The 21,308-nt window shown below is 45.3% G+C and overlaps 1 protein-coding gene and 1 long non-coding RNA gene across 3 annotated transcripts in view; one reads left to right on the forward strand and one right to left on the reverse strand.

The window, feature by feature from the left end:
• LOC110510575 (NT-3 growth factor receptor) overlaps positions 1–21,308 on the reverse strand; it is a 307,800-nt gene that overhangs the window by 127,019 nt on the left and 159,473 nt on the right. For both annotated transcript variants that reach the window (XM_021592045.3, XM_021591958.3), the window contains exons 5-7: positions 6,050–6,204; positions 5,538–5,680; positions 3,561–3,702 (exon numbers count right to left, since the gene is read on the reverse strand). In XM_021592045.3, the coding sequence (XP_021447720.1) occupies positions 3,561–3,702; positions 5,538–5,680; positions 6,050–6,204 (440 nt within the window). The remainder of the gene's footprint in view (positions 1–3,560; positions 3,703–5,537; positions 5,681–6,049; positions 6,205–21,308) is intronic.
• The window catches only part of LOC149985446 (uncharacterized), a 273,803-nt gene continuing 254,438 nt past the window's right edge, over positions 1,944–21,308 (forward strand). Inside the window, exons 1-2 of the long non-coding RNA XR_016489293.1 lie at positions 1,944–2,074; positions 2,409–2,470. This is a non-coding gene — a long non-coding RNA (uncharacterized LOC149985446). The remainder of the gene's footprint in view (positions 2,075–2,408; positions 2,471–21,308) is intronic.

The raw sequence follows: 21,308 nt of genomic DNA on the forward strand, positions 1-21,308 counted from the left end.
AGTTCGACTGTCATACCCCATCAGAACCCAAAATACATGTTTATTATAACAATGTTTGTAAACAATGCACATGTAAAAAAAAAACACTGAATAGCCACAAAACATGGTTAAATCTATAATGTTGATATCATAGATGGTCAGTCCTTGCAACCATAGCTCTGCCAATGAATTTGAGAGTGGTTACACTTCTCCAGGCCCATCCCTCATCTTTTTAACAAAACACAAGCGAGGTGACTGCTTTTTTTATTGTTTCAATTAAGAATTCTAGCTTGAATTCTAGCTTTTTAATAATTTTACACATATACTGTAAAATACCACTAGTCTACTTTACAGGAGAATGTGACAAAGCAAAACCTCATTTTTAGAAATGTTTGAAAATGTATTAAAAATAAAAACAGAAATATATTATTTACATAAGTATTCAGACCCTTTGCTATGAGACTTGAAATTGAGCTCAGGTGCCTCCTGTTTCCATTGATAATCCTTGAGATGGTTCTACAACTTAATTGGAGTCCAGCTGTGGTAAATTCAATTGATTGGACATGATTTGGAAAGGCACCTACCTGTCTATATAAGGTCCCACAGTTGACAGCGTATGTCAGAGCAAAAACCAAGTCATGAGGTCGAAGAAATTGTCCTTAGAGCTCCGAGACAGGATTGTGTCGAGGCACCTATCTGGAGAAGTGTACCAAAAAATGTCTGCAACATTGAAGGTTCCCAAGAACACAGTGGCCTCCATCAATCTTAAATGGAAGAAGTTTGGAACCACCAATACTCTTCCTAGAGCTGGCTGCCCGACCAAACTGACCAATCTGCGGAGAAGGGCCTTGGTCAGGGAGGTGACCAAGAACCCGATGGTCACACAGACAGAGCTCCAGAGTTCCTCTGTGGAGATGGGAGAACCTTCCAGAAGAACAACCATCTCTGCAGCCATCCACCAATCAGGCCTTTATGGTAGACTGGCCAGACGGAAGTGACTCCTCAGTAAAAGGCACATGACAGCCCACTTGGAGTTTGCCAAAAAACACCCAAAGGACCCTCAGGCCATGAGAAACAAGATTCTCTGGTCTGATGAAACCAAAATTGAACTCTTGGCCTGAATGCTAAGCGTCACGTCTGGAGGAAACCTGGCACCATCCCTACGGTGAAGCATGGTGGTGGCAGCATCATGCTGTGAGGATGTGTTTCAGCGACAGGGACTGGGAGACTAGTCACGATTGAGGGGAAGATGAACGGAGCCAAGTACAGAGAGATCCTTAATGAAAACCTGCTCCAGAGCACTCTGGACCACAGACTGGGGCAAAGGTTCACCTTCCAACAGGACAATGACCTTAACCTGTTAGAGCTCTAGGGGCGCTATTTCATTTTTGGATAAAAAACGTTCCCGTTTTAAGCGCGATATTTTGTCACGAAAAGATGCTTGACTATGCATATTCTTGGAAGTTTTGGAAAGAAAACACTCTGAAGTTTCAGAATCTGCAAAGATTTTGTCTGTAAGTGCCCCAGAACTCATTCTACAGGCGAAACCAAGATGATGCATCACCCAGGAATTAGCAGAATTTCTGAAGCTCTGTTTTCCATTCTCTCCTTATATGGCTGTGATTGCGCAACAAATGAGCCTACACTTTCTGTCGTTCGCCCAAGGTCTTAGCAGCATTGTGACGTATTTGTAGGCATATCATTGGAAGATTGACCATAAGAGACTACATTTTCCAAGTGTCCGCCTGGTGTCCTGCGTCGAATTCGGTGCGCAATTGCCAGCTGCTTCTACTTTACCATTTGATTCAGGGGAGAAAGCATGTGTCCAAGAACGATGTATCAATGAAGAGATATGTGAAAAACACCTTGATGATTGATTCTAAACAACGTTTGCCATGTTTTCAGTCGATATTATGGAGTTCATTTGGAAAAAAGTTCGCGTTTTGAGGACTGAATTTTCGGATTTTTTTTGGTAGCCAAATGTGATGTATAAAACGGAGCTATTTCTAATACACAAGGAATCTTTTTGGAAAAACTGAGCATCTGCTATCTAACTGAGAGTATCCTCATTGAAAACATCAGAAGTTCTTCAAAGGTAAATGATTTTATTTGAAGGCTTTTATGTTTTTGTTAATGTTGCGTGCTGGATGCTAACGCTAATGCTAACGCTAAATGCTAACGCGAAATGCTAACGCTAGCTAGCTACTTTTACACAAATGATTGTTTTCCTATGGTTGAGAAGCATATTTTGAAAATCTGAGATGACAGTGTTGTTTACAAAAGGCTAAGCTTGAGAGATGGCATATTTATTTCATTTCATTTGCGATTTTCATAAATAGTTAACGTTGTGTTATGCTAATGAGCTTGCTGATAGATTTACACAATCCTGGATACAGGGTTTTTTTTGTCCTAAACAAATAATCTTTCAGGAAAAACTGAACATTTGCTATCTGAGAGTCTCCTCATTGAAAACATCTGAAGTTCTTCAAAGGTAAATGATTTTATTTGAATGCTTTTCTGTTTTTTTGTGTAAATGTTGCCAGCTGAATGCTAATGCTAAATGCTACGTTAGCCATCAATACTGTTACACAAATGCTTGTTTTGCAATGGTTGAGAAGCATATTTTGAAAATCTGAGATGACAGTGTTGTTAACAAAAGGCTAAGCTTGAGAGCTAGCATATTTATTTCATTTCATTTGCGATTTTCATGAATAGTTAACGTTGCGTTATGGTAATGAGCTTGAGTCTGTATTCACGATCCCGGATCCGGGATGGGGAGATCAGAAAGGTTTTAAGCACACAGCCAAGACAATGCAGGAGTGACTTTGGGACAAGCCTCTTAATGTCCTTGAGTGGCCCAGCCAGAGCCCAGACTTGAACCTGATCGAACATCTCTGGAGAGACCTGAAAATCGCTGTGCATAGACGCTCCCCATCCAACCTGACAGAGCTTGAGAGGATCTGCAGAGAAGAATGGGAGAAACTCCCCAAATACAGGTGTGCCACGCTTGTAGTGTCATACCCAAGAAGACTCAATGCTGTAATCGGTGCTTCAAAAAGGTGCTTCAACAATGTACTGAGTAAAAGTGTTTGAATACTTATGTAAATGTGATATCTGTTGTTGTTTTTTAAGACATTTGCAAAAAAATTGTAAAAAGCTGGTTTTGCTTTGTCATTATGGGGTATTGTGTGTAAATTGATTATATTATTATTATTATTTGTATCTTTATCAATCTTAGAATAAGGCTGTAACGTAACAAAATGTGGAAAAATTCAAGGGGTCTGAATACTTTCCGAATCCACTGTACATGTAACTTAGATGCACAGAAAGAATTCATAGCACAATTTGAGGAATAAAATGTAATTAAACGTTGTCTGCATATAAAAGCTAAATAGTGGTGTAACAAGGTGCTTGACAACATCTGCAGCATTCATGGGCTGACTGTGATCTGAATATTTGCATTCTGTACATGCATTGGAGAGTGAGCTGAATATTAGCTCCATCAAACAGCAAACACAGTGTTTGCGATGTGCAATTTGATTAATACAAACTTTGAAGTGGAATTGGTTATCACTACGTACAATGGACAGTGAGCTGAATTGAGGTGTTCGCCATCCCCACTTTGTTCTCTGCTATACAGGTCAGCATGTAGAAGTTGTCATCACGACTCACGTTGAACAGGGTCAGATTGATGGAGTGGACATTGGGCCAGTACACAGTGGACTGGAACAGAGCAGGAGAGAAAGAGAGAGGAGTGAGTGATACAGTAGGATAAAGATAAAGGTGCTTGACAACCTCATAGCATAGCGGCAGACAAACTCCATTAAAGATTTTAGATGTAATATTCTGCATGTTAAACATTTCCAGGGTTTCAGAAAGCTGTGAAATCAGAAACACACAATTGGACATGGACATTCTCTATTGCACAACAACTGAATTTCATAACTAACTGGAATCTAAATGGCACTGACCCTGAAGTTGTACTGTAGCTAACACAAACTCCAAGGTCACAAGCCAGGTAGTTTCATGCAGCTAGATATACACAAATCACAATGGTACATTACATGACCAAAAGTATGTGGAGACCTGCTTGTCGAACATCTTATTCCAAAATCATTGGTATTAATATGGCTTGGTCCCCCCTTTGCTGTTATAACAGCCTCCACTCTTCTGGGAAGGCTTTCCACTAGATGTTGGAACATTACTACTGGGACTTGCTTCCATTCAGCCACAAGAGCATTAGTGAGGTGGTGCACTGATGCTGGGAGATTAAGCCTGGCTTGCAGTCTCCGTTCCAATTTATCCCAAAGGTGTTTAATGAGGTTGATGCCAGGGCTTTGTGTAGGCCAGTCAAGTTCTTCCACACTAATTTCGACAAACCATTTCTGTATGGACCTCGCTTTGTGCACTGTCATGTATGGACCTCGATTTGGGCATTGTCATGCTGAAACAGGAAAGGGCCTTCCCAAAACTGTTGCCACAAAGTTGGAAGCACATAATCGTCTAGAATGTATGCTATAGCATTAAGATTTCCATTCACTGGGAGCCAGAACCATGAAAAACAGCTCATTATTCCTCCACCAAACTTTACATTTGGCACTATGCATTGGGTCAGGTAACATTGTCCTTTTTTATTTTTTAAAATTTATTTGACCTTTATTTAACTAGGCAAGTCAGTTAAGAACAAATTCTTATTTTCAATGACGGCCTAGGAACAGTGGGTTAACTGCCTGTTCAGGGGAACAGAACGACAGATTTGTACCTTGTGAGCTCGGGGATTTGAACTTGCATCCTTCCGGTTACTCGTCCAACGCTCTAACCACTAGGCTACCCTGCCGTCCTGGTATCTGCCAAAAAACAAATTTGTCTGTCGGACTGCCAAATGGTGAAGTGTGATTCATCACTACAGATAACGCGTTTCCACTGCTCCAGAGTCCTTTGGCGGAGTGCTTCACACCACTCCAGCCAATGCTTGGCATTGCAGGTGATCTTAGGCTTTTGTGCGTCTGCTCGGCCATGAAAATCCATTTCATAAAGCTCACGCCGAAAAGTTATTGTGCTGACGTTGCTTACAGAGGCAGTTTGGAACGCGGTAGTGAGTGTTGCAACCGAGTGCAGGAAATGTTTACGCGCTACGCGCTTCAACATTCAGTGGTCCCATTCTGCTTGTGTGGCCTACCACTTCGCGGCTGAGCCGTTGTCACTCTTAAACGTTTCCACTTCACAATAACAGCGCTTACAGTTGACAGCAGCTCTAGCAGGGCGGAAATTTGACGAACTGACTTGTTGGAAAGGTGGCCTCCTATGACGGTGCCACGTTGAAAGTCACCGAGCTCTTTAGTAAAGGCCAGTAAGTAAGTAAGGCCATTCTACTGCCAATGGAGACTGCATTGCTGTGTGCTCGATTTTTATGACACCTGTCAGCAATGGGTGTGGCTGAAATAGCCAAATCCACTGATAAGGGGTGTCCACATACTTTAGTAGACATAGTGTACAACCCAGTGATCAATAGAATCACAAAGCGCATTGTGTGTCCCCTGGTTTGTCCCCTAGCCCACCTGGTGAGTGTTGATGGAGTGGAGGTCAATGACGGTCCAGTCCACCTCAGGTAGGGGGGATCCAGATCCATTACAGGTGATGGTGACTCTGTCCCCCTCAACAACCGTGAGGTTAAAGTGCGTCACACTGATGTCCGGCAGGTCTGAGAGACAGAGAGAGAAAGGTGGAGAGAGGGAGGGAAAGAGAGAGAGAGAGAGACAGAGAGGGAATACAATAGAACCTAGACACAGCACGCTTGAAATTCTCACTGAGACACTTTGAGCTATTGTGAATTCTATTTGGGAAAGGGAAAGGAAGGAACAAGCAGAGTTTCAGAACAGTGAGTTGTCATGACTCTTTTTGGCCAGGCTGTCATGAGATGAGTTATGACAGGCGTTTAGGTCATTCTTAAGAATTCGATGTGAATAGTCTAGGCTCTATGACAGCCATTCCAAGTAAAGTGCTCCCTATTATTCTACCATGGGATGATTGAGGAGTGTGAAGCAGGGAACGTGGCGCCAGTGGTTCGTACCACAGAGTGAGATATTCATAGCCTGCAGAGGGATCTTGGAGGCTCCGTTGTTGCAGAAGAGTTGCTGGGTGTTCAGGCCAGCCTCCCCTCGCTGCTGCCACAGCTGGATCCAGCGGATATCACAGCCACACTCAAACACCACTTCTTCCAGCCTCCTGTGGAGAGGGAGGGAGGGAGGGAGGGAGGGAGGGAGGGAGGGAGGGAGGGAGGGAGGGAGGGAGGGAGGGAAAGAGAGAGGGGGACAGAGAGAGAGAGAGAGAGAGAGAGAGAGAGAGAGAGAGAGAATAAAAAATAAATGTTGAGAAACAACACTATGCATCTGTGGTCATTTACCGTCAGGACAGGCAGAAGTAGTGAAGGACAGTCTTATCCTCCAGACCAGCCCCAAACAGTCATCACACCGTGCCTGGGAAGGAACTGGAGACCCTCCATCTCATCTCCAGGCCACGATGTCTTGCTCCCAGACAGACTAAATAACTTTTTTGCTTGCTTGCTTTGAGTACAATACAGTGCCACTGACACGGCCCGCTACCAAAACCTGCGGGCTCTCCTTCACTGCAGCCGACGTGAGTAAAACATTTAAACGTGTTAACCCTCGCAAGGCTGCAGGCCCAGACGGCATCCCCAGCAGCGTCCTCAGAGCATGCGCAGACCAGCTGGCTGGTGTGTTTGCGGACATATTCAATCAATCCTTATCCCAGTCTGCTGTTCCCACATGCTTCAAGAGGGCCACCATTGTTCCTGTTCCCAAGAAAGCTAAGGTAACTGAGCTAAACGACTACCGCCCCGTAGCACTCACTTCCATCATCATGAAGTGCTTTGAGAGACTAGTCAAGGAGCATATCACCTCCACCCTACCCCCCAATAGGTCCACAGACGACGCAATCGCAACCACACTGCACACTGCCCTAACCCATCTGGACAAGAGGAATACCTATGTGAGAATGCTGTTCATCGACTACAGCTCAGCATTTAACAACATAGTACCCTCCAAACTCGTCATCAAGCTCAAGACCCTGGGTCTTGATCCCGCCCTGTGCAACTGGGTACTGGACTTCCTGACCGGCCGCACCCAGGTGGTGAGGGTAGGTAACAACATCTCCACCCCGCTGATCCTCAATACTGGGGCCCCACAAGGTGCGTTCTGAGCCCTCTCCTGTACACCCTGTTCACCCACGACTGTGTGGCCATGCACGCCTCCAACTCAATCATCAAGTTTGAGGACAACACTACAGTGGTAGGCTTGATGACCAACAACGACGAGACGGCCTACAGGGAGGAGGTGAGGGCCCCGGAGTGTGGTGTCAGGAAAATAATCTCACACTCAACGTCAACAAAACTAAGGAGATGATTGTGGACTTCAGGAAACAGCAGAGGGAGCACCACCCTATCCAAATCGATGGGACAGTAGTGGAGAGGGTAAGTTCCTCGGCATACACATCATGGACAAACTGAATTGGTCCACCCACACAGACAGCGTTGTGAAGAAGGCGCAGCAGCGCCTCTTCAACCTCAGGAGGCTGAAGAAATTTGGCTTGTCACCAAAAGCACTCACAAACTTCTACAGATGCACAATCGAGAGCATCCTCTCGGGCTGTATCACCGCCTGGTACGGCAACTCCGCCCACAACCGTAAGGCTCTCCAGAGGATAGTGAGGTTTGCACAACGCATCACCGGGGCAAACTACCTACCCTCCAGGACACCTACACCACCCGATGTCACAGGAAGGCCATAAAGATCATCAAGAACCACCCGAGCCACTGCCTGTTCACCCCGCTATCATCCAGAAGGTGAGGTCAGTACAGGTGCATCAAAGCAGGGACTGAGAGACTGAAAAACAGCTTCTATCTCAAGGCCATCAGACTGTTAAACAGCCACCACTAACATTGAGTGGCTGCTGCCAACATACTGACTCAACTCCAGCCACTTTAATAATGGAAATTGATGGAAATTGATGTAAAAATGTATCACTAGCCACTTTAAACAATGCCACTTAATATAATGTTTACATTCCCTACATTTCTCATCTGATATGTATATGTATATACTGTACTCTATATCATCTACTGCATCTTGCCACCTTTATGTAATACATAATGTAATATGTAATCCTAGCCACTTTAAACTCTGCCACTTTATGTTTATATACCCTACATGACTCATCTCATATGTATATACTGTACTCTATACCATCTACTGCATCTTGCCTATGCCGTTCTGTACCATCACTCATTCATATATCTTTATGTACATATTCTTATCCCTTTACACATGTTTGTATAAGGTAGTAGTTTTGGAATTGTTAGGTTAGATTACTCTTTGGTTATTACTGCATTGTCGGAACTAGAAGCACAAGCATTTCGCTACACTCCCATTAACATCTGCTAACCATGTGTATGTGACAAATAATTTGATTTGATTTGGCTAACCGTAGGCTGAGTCTGGAAGCGGGTGGATATGATTTGGACTTAGCCCTTCCCTCAACAAACACAGGCCCTGCACCATCCCTGGCTAAATCAATATTGTCACATTAATGTGAACGACACGGATGACAAATTTGAAAATGATAGCAGGGAAGAGCTAAAGGTCTTCTTTGTAGAACCACCCAGAGCAAATACACTTTTAAATTCATGTGCTTTGGTGGGTGACCGTGAATTTCAATATTGAAAATAGAATATCACAGTGCGTGAGCATGAGCACATACTGTACAGTAAGACTCACATTATTTTAACAAAGGATTAATGAGGGTTGGAGAACAGGAGGGGTGTGATGTTCATACCCTGTGATGCTCAAAACATTAATAATGATTTGAATTATTAATCATAATTATCCCCTTAAACAACACGCCTAACACACTCCCACCCACGACCCCCTCACACCCCGGCTTTCCAGATCCTCACACCCAGGCAGCTCCTGTGATGAGGTGTGGGGTTCTGATGAGACAGACTGGGTATCACTGTTAGCTCTGCTGCTTCAAACAAGCCTTTATACGACATCATGTCGTTTCCTCTATTTTACCCCTTAAGATACATTTGTCCAGACATTTCTTATTCATTAAGATAAGGAGAATGGGTCAAATGAATAGTCCTCACAATGCTCATATCTGAATAAAATATTGAACGTGCCCATTGTATTCTTTCTGTCTTTCATCCACATGGGAAAACTACTTTCCGCTTTTGACATCTTTCTTGACATTATTATCACATTTGTTACATTTGTCCATGGACCAGAGAAGACTATGAAGTGGCAGTTAGCATGTCTAATCCCTTTAGTTCCACATGATGTGCACCCTGCTTCCTGCTGCCTGCTGCCCGCTTTTTGCTGCCCGCTTCCTGCTGCCTGCTTCCTCCTGCCTGGGTCTCTGAGGGCCTAGTGGGTAGTACAGCGCAGCACACTAGATCCAACATATGGAAAGAGAGATAAAACACCTGGACCTGGAGGACATTTCATTAACATGATCTTAGCTAGCTGTGTGCTTGTATACTTATTGATTCACCAGTTGACAAAAGAGAGATAACCTTTCTGATTTACAAGATGGGGTCAGAGATCGTGAAAAGCGGAGTGTGCATGCCAAATGGACATCGCAGCCATCGCTATACACTACGTAACACGCAGGTCTGGATGGGGGGGAGAGTCACTCACAGAGACTTTTTCTGTTTCTTTAAATGATGAGATATTTGCCTGCAGTACATGGACTAACTTGGCTTTGTGCAGTATTGTGTGTTCTGTTCTGTCCAAGGACAGAGTACCCTGGGTTCATTTTTCCACGTGTGCATTAAGTCGCTTTGAAGAATGGTGATCAAAGGCTTCCTACAGTACCTACAACATGAATAAAACACCTTTATGACGTGTGTGTGTATATGTGTGTGTGTGTGTGTGTGTGTGTGTGTGTGTGTGTGTGTGTGTGTGTGTGTGTGTGGGTGGGTGGGGGGGCAGCACAGGAGGTTGGTGGCACCTTAATTGGGGAGGACAGGCTCATGGTAATGGCTGGAGTGGAATAAGTGGAATGGTATCAAACACATTGCTTCTATGTGTTTGAAGTCATTCCACTTGCTCTGTTCCAGACATTATTATGAGCCTCCTCTGGTTGGCAGATGGCCTTTTTTATTACTCAGTACCATCACAACATACCTTTGAAAAGATGTACTTAATTAACAACATAGAGACAATAAACCGAGGTTAGCATGATATAAAGATAGCCCAAGGGGGGTTTGGCCACAGCACTGACTGATTATGGCCTGTGAGAATAGCCATTTGCATATCTTCTACTAACCTGAATAAAACATCAAATTAACCTTTGGAAAGGTCAAGGTGGCATGCAGCTAGGAACACACATGGGAGTCCAGTAGCCTATATGCTGAATGGCAAGTCACATATAACTTAATCATGGTTATGTATTATACATTAGTATCTGCTTTAAAATGGCTAACTTAGCATGCGACAGGTACGGAGGGACATTGGATACAATATGTGACAACAGAGAAATGCATACATAAATAATTTTTTACCTCTTTTGTACAGTATTGCACATGGAATTATGCGTAGGGAGGTGTGGCCTGAATACAAATAGCTCCCATTTTCTAGGTGGACTGGGAATTGATCAGCCTGCCACATACACTTACCAGGATAAATGAGACACAAGGGTTTTTCATCAGTTAAAGGTAAAGTTGGTGATGCCCAATTTAACAAGGTCCCTATAGTATGTGAGTGTTCAGTAAGTGGCAATAGCTATGCCAGATATAAAAGATTGCCCATTAAATACACTGTACGGTATTCTCTAGGCAAGCTGGCTAAATGTTAATGTTATCTGTATACATTTGATAACGAGTTAGGCCATATTTGGTGAAATCCCAGTACAGGATTTATACAGTCTCCCTGGCTAGATTTTCATCAAACACCAACAGAGAAAGACCATGGAGGAGCTGCACACTGCAACAAAGGAATATTGCAAAGTCAAATGACGATGACATCAAATATTTCCTGACCTGCAATCACTTAGCTTTCTAATCTATATATGCAGTTGGAGGAATCAATATCAGTTTACAGATGTGGACCATATTGGAGAATTCAATCTCAGTTTACAGATGTGGACCATATTGGAGAAATCAATCTCAGTTTACAGATGTGGACCATATTGGAGTAATCAATCTCAGTTTACAGATGTGGACCATATTGGAGAATTCAATCTCAGTTTACAGATGTGGACCATATTGGAGTAATCAATCTCAATTTACAGATGTGGACCATATTGGAGAATTCAATCTCAGTTTACAAATGTGGACCATATTGGAGAATTCAATCTCAGTTTACAGATGTGGACCATATTGGAGAAATCCAATAACATTTCTCTAACATATCCAATTATGTTTTTTTTTGGGGGGGGGGGGCGGGGGGTAATTATTTGAAAGGCTGAGATTATTCTATCCACATGCATACAACTAAATTGAATTTAGGTGATCTCCCCACACGGTGCAGTGAATATATCAATGATCTGGCATAGCCAAGGGGGAGGATTAAGCCCAAATGAAGAGCAGTGGCTAATTAAAGGCAGTGAATATGAATAGAGTAGGGGCCAGGGATGTAAACCCCTACCGTCCTCCTCCTAGATTACAGAACCATGAGGTAGACAGCAGGCTTCTTTCTCTCTGCTTGGTCTCATTACCTTTCCGGTGACATCTCAAACATTCTTGGAGCCAGGGATTGAATTGGCTTCCCTGCACTGTTAATCTGATCCACATATGAGAGGCCATTGCTTAATAATATGGTAATTACAGATTTAAGACCACCTGTCCCCATAATCTATTTATTAATCAAACTGAGTTTCACGTAGAATTCATGCTCAGCCCATCAGATAAGCAACTGGGACATTTACAGTTATCTTCTTCACTTTTGAGAAGTTATGCAGTTTAACAAAAAAAAGACAAGAATAAAGACTTCTTCAGAAAATACTATACATGAATGATGTACAAAAATGTAACTATCTATGACAATGAACAAAGGCAGAACAGCTCTGACATCTCCCTGTGCGTCAAGCTCAAATTGCACATCATTATTTTCAAATGTGGACAAAATTGCCAACTCCAAAGCATGGTAAAATACTTATCTCTTTCGATCCATATGGATGATGTGGCAATAGGCCAAACAAAGAACAAGATGTCTGAAGACACGCTATGTTCTGGTTATACATCCTTATATGAATTGTTTTGTTGATTCTGATACAGTGACAACATGCTGTCAATCTGTCACTTGCTCTGAAAGCAAACTGGGGGTGGAAAGAGTTGTCAATGATCCCCATTCTAAATGACATGCGTGGATGCCGGTCTGCAGTACTGCTGGGGGAAAGTGATGCTCAGTCAGGCATGAGAGCTGTTTCAACAACTACAACCAGTCACAGAAGTGGTAGAAGGAGAAAGGAAGGAAGGAAGGAAGGAAGGAAGGAAGGAAGGAAGGAAGGAAGGAAGGAAGGAAGGAAGGAAGGAAGGAAGGAAGGAAGGAAGGAAGGAAGGAAGGAAGGAAGGAAGGAAGGAAGGAAGGAAGGAAGGAAGGAAGGAAGGAAGGAAGGGGGGTGAAGGTGTGGGAGACGAGGTGAGATGTACGTCTCAATGTGTGGGTGAGTAAAACAGTGTTGTGGCCTGGGCTGATGCCCTGGTATATGTATCAAATGGCCAAGCAGGCAGACACTGGTAGGCAGCACTGGTCATATTGAGCTCCTTGACCAAGCCTTGGTGTCAATGTCTCCACTGTGACAGAGAGCTGTAAGGGTGTTCTGAATGCCTAACACAGAGCAGACACACAGCCAGCCACGCCGTGTTGTCGGTCCACACTTGGTTACTCCCAAGCTTACTGCAAGCTCGGTTTTCCATCTAAAATCCAGATTTCATAGAGATGGATATTCCCTCCAGTCAATTCCTGGCTAACAACTACTGTATAGAAAATGCATGAGTCGCATCTTCAATGACCAAGAGATGCATTTATCCCTGAAACACATGCTAACGTACGATGACAAAATGATAACAAATTAGTAAAGAATCAGAAGGGATGGCAGGGAGCACCAATCAATAAAAGCGACATCATTATGAGTGCATGAACATTTCTACATACAGTACATTAACCTTGTTCCCTCCAGTCCTCTTTGCTGAGCAGCTTATTATCTCTATCCGCTGAGCGACCACCTCAGGCTAACAATCAATATTACAGCAGGATTGGTATTATTCAGTGAATGCAGGTCTACATCTCCAGCTATGTGCGGAGCGGCATATGTTTGCCTCTGCATTCGCTTTGATCTTGGTAGTATGAATAATATCAGCCTCATGTCACAGTTGTGTCCAAACAATACCCTGTTATTTCTTCTTTTACTTAAAACTTTTCTTCTGACGAAGCTACAGTGTAGGCTTTAGAGAGTTGTTAGTTACATTTTAGTCCTGGCTTGGTGTTTGGTGTTGGGGTTTGTCTGGGTTAATTGTAGTAACCCCAAAGAGAAAGCATGGGTCATGTGTAATCATGCCAGCAGATGGACATGCCAGCTCTGAGCTTTGGGGCATGCACATGGGTGAATGACTGGCACCTAACACATTAACACAAAACTGTCATGTTGTCTTGTCTCTGTCCTTTCCCTTCACCCTGTCTCCCTCTGCTGGTCGTTGTTATGTTACCTTTTCTCCCCCTCTTTTCCCCAGCTGTGCCTTGTCTCCTCCTAATTACCCATTCACCCCGTTCCCCACCTGTTCCCTTTTTCCCTCTGATTAGGTCCCTATATCTCTCTCTGTTTCTGCTCCTGTCCTTGTCGGATTCTTGTTTGTTTGTTTGTGTGTCTCATGCCTGAACCAGACTATCATCGTGTGTGCTGCAACCTTGTCCTGTCCTGTCGGAATCTACCTGTCCATCTGAGCCCACGTATGTTCGTCATTAAAGTACTCTGTTTGTTAATTCGCTTTTGGGTCCTCATTCACGCACCATAACAGAAGAATCCGACCAAGAATGGACCCAGCGACTTCGGATCCTCTCCACTCAGCCGTCGAGATCCAGGGAGCGATGCTAGGCAGACACAAGCAGGAATTGTCTGCTGCTCGACATGCCGTTGAGACCCTGGCCACCCAAGTCTCCAACCTCACAGAACAGGTTCACCATCTCCGCCTCGATCCACCGGCCACTTCCAGGGCTTTCGAATCTCCGGAGCCCAGAATCAATAACCCGCCGTGTTACTCTGGGGAGCCCACTGAATGCCGCTCGTTCCTCACCCAGTGTGATATTGTGTTTTCTCTCCAGCCCAACACTTACTCCAGGAGCACTGCTCGTGTCGCCTACGTCATATCTCTCCTTATTGGACGGGCTCGTGAGTGGGGCACGGCAATCTGGGAGGCAAGGGCTGAGTGTATTAACCAGTATCAAGACTTTAAGGAGGAGATGATACGGGTTTTTGATCGATCTGTTTTTGGGGAGGAGGCTTCCAGGGCCCTGTCTTCCCTATGTCAAGGCAATCGATCCATAACAGACTACTCTATTGAGTTTCGCACTCTTGCTGTCTCCAGTGGCTGGAACGAGCCGGCCTTGCTCGCTCGTCTTCTGGAGGGTTTCCGCGCAGAGGTAAAGGATGAGATTCTCTCCCGGGAGGTTCCTTCCAGCGTGGATTCCTTGATTGAACTCGCTATTCGCATTGAGCGACGGGTTGATCTTCGTCACCGAGCTCGTGGAAAGGAGCTCGCGCTCTCCGTCGCCTCCCTCTCCGCATCACTACCATCTTCCTCTGCCGGCTCGGGTGCTGAGCCCATGCAGCTGGGAGGTATCCGCATCTCGACTAAGGAGAGGGAACGGAGAATCACCAACCGCCTCTGTCTCTATTGCGGTTCCGCTGGTCATTTTGCCACTTCATGTCCAGTAAAAGGCCAGAGCTCGTCAGTAAGCGGAGGGCTACTGGTGAGCGCTACTACTCCTGTCTCTCCTTCAAGATCCTGCACTACCTTGTCGGTCCATCTACGCTGGACCGGTTCGTCAGCTTCCTGCAGTGCCTTAATAGACTCTGGGGCGGAGGGCTGTTTTATGGACGAGACCTGGGCTCGGGAACATGACATTCCTCTCAGACAGTTAAAGGAGCCCACGGCCTTGTTCGCCCTGGATGGTAGTCCTCTCCCCAGGATTCAGCGTGAGACGCTACCTTTAACCCTCACTGTTTCTGGTAATCATAGTGAAACCATTTCTTTTTTAATTTTTCGTTCACCTTTTACACCTGTTGTTTTGGGCCATCCCTGGCTAGTTTGTCATAATCCTTCCATTAATTGGTCTAGTAATTCTATCCTCTCCTGGAACGTCTCTTGTCATGTGAAATGTTTAATGTCTGCTATCCCTCCTGTTTCCTCTGTCTCTTCTTCACAGGAGGAGCCTGGTGATTTGACAGGGGTGCCGGAGGAATATCACGATCTGCGCACGGTGTTCAGTCGGTCCAGGGCCACCTCTCTTCCTCCACACCGGTCGTATGATTGTAGTATTGATCTCCTTCCGGGAACCACCCCCCCCCGGGGTAGACTATACTCTCTGTCGGCTCCCGAACGTAAGGCTCTCGAAGATTATTTGTCTGTAGCTCTTGACGCCGGTACCATAGTCCCCTCCTCCTCTCCCGCCGGAGCGGGGGTTTTTTTTGTCAAGAAGAAGGACGGGTCTCTGCGCCCCTGCATAGATTATCGAGGGCTGAATGACATAACAGTGAAGAATCGTTATCCGCTTCCTCTTATGTCTTCAGCCTTCGAGATCCTGCAGGGAGCCAGGTTTTTCACTAAGTTGGACCTTCGTAACGCTTACCATCTCGTGCGCATCAGGGAGGGGGACGAGTGGAAGACGGCGTTTAACACTCCGTTAGGGCACTTTGAATACCGGGTTCTTCCTTTCGGCCTCGCTAACGCTCCAGCTGTCTTTCAGGCATTAGTCAATGATGTCCTGAGAGACATGCTGAACATCTTTGTTTTCGTTTACCTTGACGATATCCTGATTTTTTCACCGTCACTCCAGATTCATGTTCAGCACGTTCGACGTGTCCTCCAGCGCCTTTTAGAGAATTGTCTTTTCGTGAAGGCTGAGAAGTGCACTTTTCATGCCTCCTCCGTCACATTTCTCGGTTCTGTTATTTCCGCTGAAGGCATTAAGATGGATCCCGCTAAGGTCCAAGCTGTCATTGATTGGCCCGTCCCTAAGTCACGCGTCGAGCTGCAGCGCTTTCTCGGCTTCGCGAACTTCTATCGTCGTTTCATCCGTAATTTCGGTCAGGTGGCAGCTCCTCTCACAGCCCTTACTTCTGTCAAGACGTGCTTTAAGTGGTCCGTTTCCGCCCAGGGAGCTTTTGATCTCCTCAAGAATCGTTTTACATCCGCTCCTATCCTTGTTACACCTGACGTCTCTAGACAGTTCGTTGTCGAGGTTGACGCGTCAGAGGTGGGAGTGGGAGCCATCCTTTCTCAGCGCTCCCTCTCTGACGACAAGGTCCACCCATGCGCGTATTTTTCTCATCGCCTGTCGCCGTCGGAACGTAACTATGATGTGGGTAACCGCGAACTGCTCGCCATCCGGTTAGCCCTAGGCGAATGGCGACAGTGGTTGGAGGGGGCGACCGTTCCTTTTGTCGTTTGGACTGACCATAGGAACCTTGAGTACATCCGTTCTGCCAAACGACTTAATGCGCGTCAGGCGCGTTGGGCGCTGTTTTTCGCTCGTTTCGAGTTCGTGATTTCTTATCGTCCGGGCTCTAAGAACACCAAGCCTGATGCTTTGTCTCGTCTCTTCAGTTCTTCAGTAGCCTCCACTGACCCCGAGGGGATTCTCCCTGAGGGGCGTGTTGTCGGGTTGACTGTCTGGGGAATTGAGAGGCAGGTAAAGCAAGCACTCACTCAAACTCCGTCGCCGCGCGCTTGTCCTAGGAACCTTCTTTTCGTTCCCGTTCCTACTCGTCTGGCCGTTCTTCAGTGGGCTCACTCTGCCAAGTTAGCCGGCCACCCTGGCGTTCGGGGTACGCTTGCTTCCATTCGCCAGCGTTTCTGGTGGCCCACCAGGGAGCATGACACGCGTCGTTTCGTGGCTGCTTGTTCGGTCTGCGCGCAGACTAAGTCCGGTAACTCTCCTCCTGCCGGCCGTCTCAGGCCGCTTCCTATTCCCTCTCGACCGTGGTCTCACATCGCCTTAGATTTTGTCACCGGACTGCCTTCGTCAGCGGGGAAGACTGTTATTCTTACGGTTGTCGATAGGTTCTCTAAGGCGGCTCATTTCATTCCCCTTGCTAAGCTTCCTTCTGCTAAAGAGACGGCACAAATCATCATCGAGAATGTTTTCAGAATTCATGGCCTTCCGTCAGACGTCGTTTCGGACAGAGGTCCGCAATTCACGTCTCAATTTTGGAGGGAGTTTTGCCGTTTGATTGGGGCTTCCGTCAGTCTCTCTTCCGGCTTTCACCCCCAGTCTAACGGTCAAGCAGAACGGGCCAATCAGACTATTGGTCGCATCTTACGCAGTCTTTCTTTTCGCAACCCTGCGTCTTGGTCAGAACAGCTCCCCTGGGCAGAATACGCCCACAACTCGCTTCCTTCGTCTGCGACAGGGCTATCTCCTTTTCAGAGTAGCCTCGGGTACCAGCCTCCGCTGTTCTCATCTCAGTTCGCCGAGTCCAGCGTCCCCTCCGCTCAGGCTTTTGTCCAACGTTGCGAGCGCACCTGGAAGAGGGTCAGGTCTGCACTTTGCCGTTATAGGGCGCAGACTGTGAGAGCGGCTAATAAGCGTAGAACTAAGAGTCCTAGATATTGTCGCGGTCAGAGAGTTTGGCTCTCCACTCAGAACCTTCCCCTTAAGACCGCTTCTCGCAAGTTGACCCCGCGGTTCATTGGTCCGTTCCGTATTTCTCAAATCATTAACCCTGTCGCAGTGCGACTTCTTCTGCCGCGATATCTTCGTCGCGTCCACCCGGTCTTCCATGTCTCCTGTGTCAAGCCCGTTCTTCGCGCCCCCGCTCGTCTTCCCCCCCCCCCCCCCATCCTTGTCGAGGGCGCACCCATCTACAGGGTCCGTAGGATTTTGGACATGCGTCCTCGGGGCCGTGGTCATCAGTACCTAGTAGATTGGGAGGGGTACGGTCCTGAGGAGAGGAGTTGGGTTCCCTCTCGGGACGTGCTGGACCGTGCGCTGATCGATGATTTCCTCCGGTGCCGCCAGGCTTCCTCCTCGAGTGCGCCAGGAGGCGCTCGGTGAGTGGGGGGGTACTGTCATGTTGTCTTGTCTCTGTCCTTTCCCTTCACCCTGTCTCCCTCTGCTGGTCGTTGTTATGTTACCTTTTCTCCCCCTCTTTTCCCCAGCTGTGCCTTGTCTCCTCCTAATTACCCATTCACCCCGTTCCCCACCTGTTCCCTTTTTCCCTCTGATTAGGTCCCTATATCTCTCTCTGTTTCTGCTCCTGTCCTTGTCGGATTCTTGTTTGTTTGTTTGTGTGTCTCATGCCTGAACCAGACTATCATCGTGTGTGCTGCAACCTTGTCCTGTCCTGTCGGAATCTACCTGTCCATCTGAGCCCACGTATGTTCGTCATTAAAGTACTCTGTTTGTTAATTCGCTTTTGGGTCCTCATTCACGCACCATAACAAAAACACCCTGCTCTTCTTATTCCATCTCAGCTGAAAATGTGTTCCTTTCATGTTGTTAGAGCCAGAGACGCAAGAATGTGTTTTCATCAAGAATATATATATAGTTCAGAAATGCACAATTTGAAGTTATTGCACTAGAGATAATGACAAAAGTATTTTATAATACTCTGTGAGTTGTCTGCCTTTTACAGATTAAGGATGAGTAGCCTGCGTGCAGCCATTTCCATGACTGATCAAACTAATCAGAACAGTCCTATGAAAGGAATTGCAGGATTTAGCTATCACAGTTTAGGCTGTTATAAAGTAACACCTCATCACAGAGACACCATTGACTCCAGTGATGAATACATGGCAATTCAGACATGAAGCGATGCACACCTAATTATTTCAGGATTTTAATTAAGAAGCCGATCATTAGAGATTCTACTCCCACGACTAATCACAGTGGACATTTTGCCTTTGTTGTCCCATCCAGGCATCCAGTCAGCAGCTGCACATTAAAATGGACATTAAATAAATGGGGATTGTGCTACTGCCCTTTCCATTCTTAATGCTGTTTCCCTTTTTCTAACCCTGTGTTGTACCCAGTTTTAGCCAGAATGAAGTGAAGTCCCAACAGAAAGGAGTGGAGCAGAGTTTCTCTCTAATTGGCTGTGCCAACATTTGGATGTATAGGCAGAGTTTGGCTAATGGACACCACCTGCACAGTAGTCAATGTAGGGCAAAGTATGCCAGCATGTTCCAAGAATACTTTCCCTTAATTTGGTGAGAAATGTATGTTCTTTAAAGAGACACTAAGTCATGAAGGCACGAAAACTGACATGATTGTGTTGTTTTGTGTCTTGCCTGATCTGACCGGTTCTTCATAATACCATTGGAAAGGAAACAGCGGTCAGAAAGCATTCTGCGGTGAGCGAGTGTTGTGCCTTTTCCTTTCCAATGATGTTAGGTTACACCACGACTCACGTTGGTTGAGCACCATCTACTTCTTTCCATTCTTAATGATACCAATAATGTGTCTGTTTAGAAAATAGATGATCTCTTGACACTGACTAACACAGACATGTCCTGGCTGTTCATAAAGGTCTTTCTATAGAGCCCATGCAGGATTAAAGAAAGGTCATCAGTAGAAAGGGGATCGATGACCCTCCCAGCCCCTGGCAAAGCAGCTTTGTGGCCACATAGAAAATGTTTGTTGACACTGGTGAATGTGCCTTTGTGCTTGTGCTGTAAATAATCTTTTATCGTATCATCATCCTTGGAGCAGCTACAACAGATTTGCCATTTAGCAATCCCCCTGCTCTGATACCATTTACAGGCCTTGTAAGTGGTTGGGCTGTGTGAGCAGTGTCTTTAGCCCGGCTCCCTTGGCTAAAAGACACAGACTGAAATAATGTAATATTATATTTTCTTGAAGCGCTATAAAGCCCCAGAAAAGAGTGTCAGGCCATTGTGAGCCATCCATCTCATCAGGCCTGTCTTCAACCCCCAGCAGCAAGACAGATAGACACTCAATGGAAAGCCATCAGAAGAAGAGATATAAAACTGATCTTGTCTTTTATGAATGCAATATATAAGACCGAGTTAGAGTGTTGCCATCAAACATCCACATAGAGAGAATCTCCTATGGGAAACTATTTATTGCACAGTACAAGGCCATAACTAGAAAATGTATGATTCAAATAAAACATTTCTCATGCAAGAATCTATCAAATAGGCATTATGTGAGATATAAATATAATACTGACGGGTAAAATATTTGTTATTGCAGGTTATAGAGGTTATGCAAAAGCATTATCCACAATAGGATAAAACATACAGTGTTTAAGTATATATACAGTACCAGTCAAAGTTTGAACACACCTACTCATTCAAGGGTTTTTCTTTATTTTTACCATGTTCTACATTGTAGAATAATAGTGAAGACATCAAAACTATGAAATAACACATGGAATCATGTAGTAACCCAAAAAGTGTTAAACAAATCAAAATATATTTTAGATTTGAAACTCTTCAAATTAGCCACCCTTTGCCTTGATGAAAACTTTGCACACTCTTGGCATTCTCTCAACTAACTTCATGAGGAATGCTTTTCAAACAGTCATGAAGGAGTTCCCACATATGCTGAGCGCCTGTTGGCTGCTTTTCCTTCACTTTGCGGTCTAACTCATCCCAATCCAATTCCATTGGGTTGAGGTCGGGTGATTGTGGAGGCCAGGTCATCTGAAGCAGCACTCCATCACTCTCATTGGTCAAATAGCCCTTACACAGCCTGGATGTGTGTTTTGGGTCATTGTCCTGTTGAAAAACAAATGATAGTCCCACTAAGTGCAAACCAGATGGGATGGCATATCGCTGCAGAATGCTCTGGTAACCATGCTAGTTAAGTGTGCCTTGAATTCGAAATAAATAAGCAAACACCCACACCATCACACCTCCTCCATGCTTTATGGTGGGAACCACACATGTGGAGATCATCCGTTCACCTACTCTGCGTCTCACCAAGACACGGCACTTAGAACCAAAAATCTCAAATTTGAACTCATCAGACCAAATGACATATTTTCACTGGTCAAATGTCCATTCCTCATGTTTTTTTGGCCCAAGCAAGTATCTTCTTCTTATTGGTGTCCTTTTGTAGTGGTTTATT

This window comes from Oncorhynchus mykiss, chromosome 1, assembly GCF_057628025.1.
Source record: "Oncorhynchus mykiss isolate SJ-2025 chromosome 1, ASM5762802v1, whole genome shotgun sequence".
Lineage (NCBI taxonomy): Eukaryota > Metazoa > Chordata > Actinopteri > Salmoniformes > Salmonidae > Oncorhynchus > Oncorhynchus mykiss.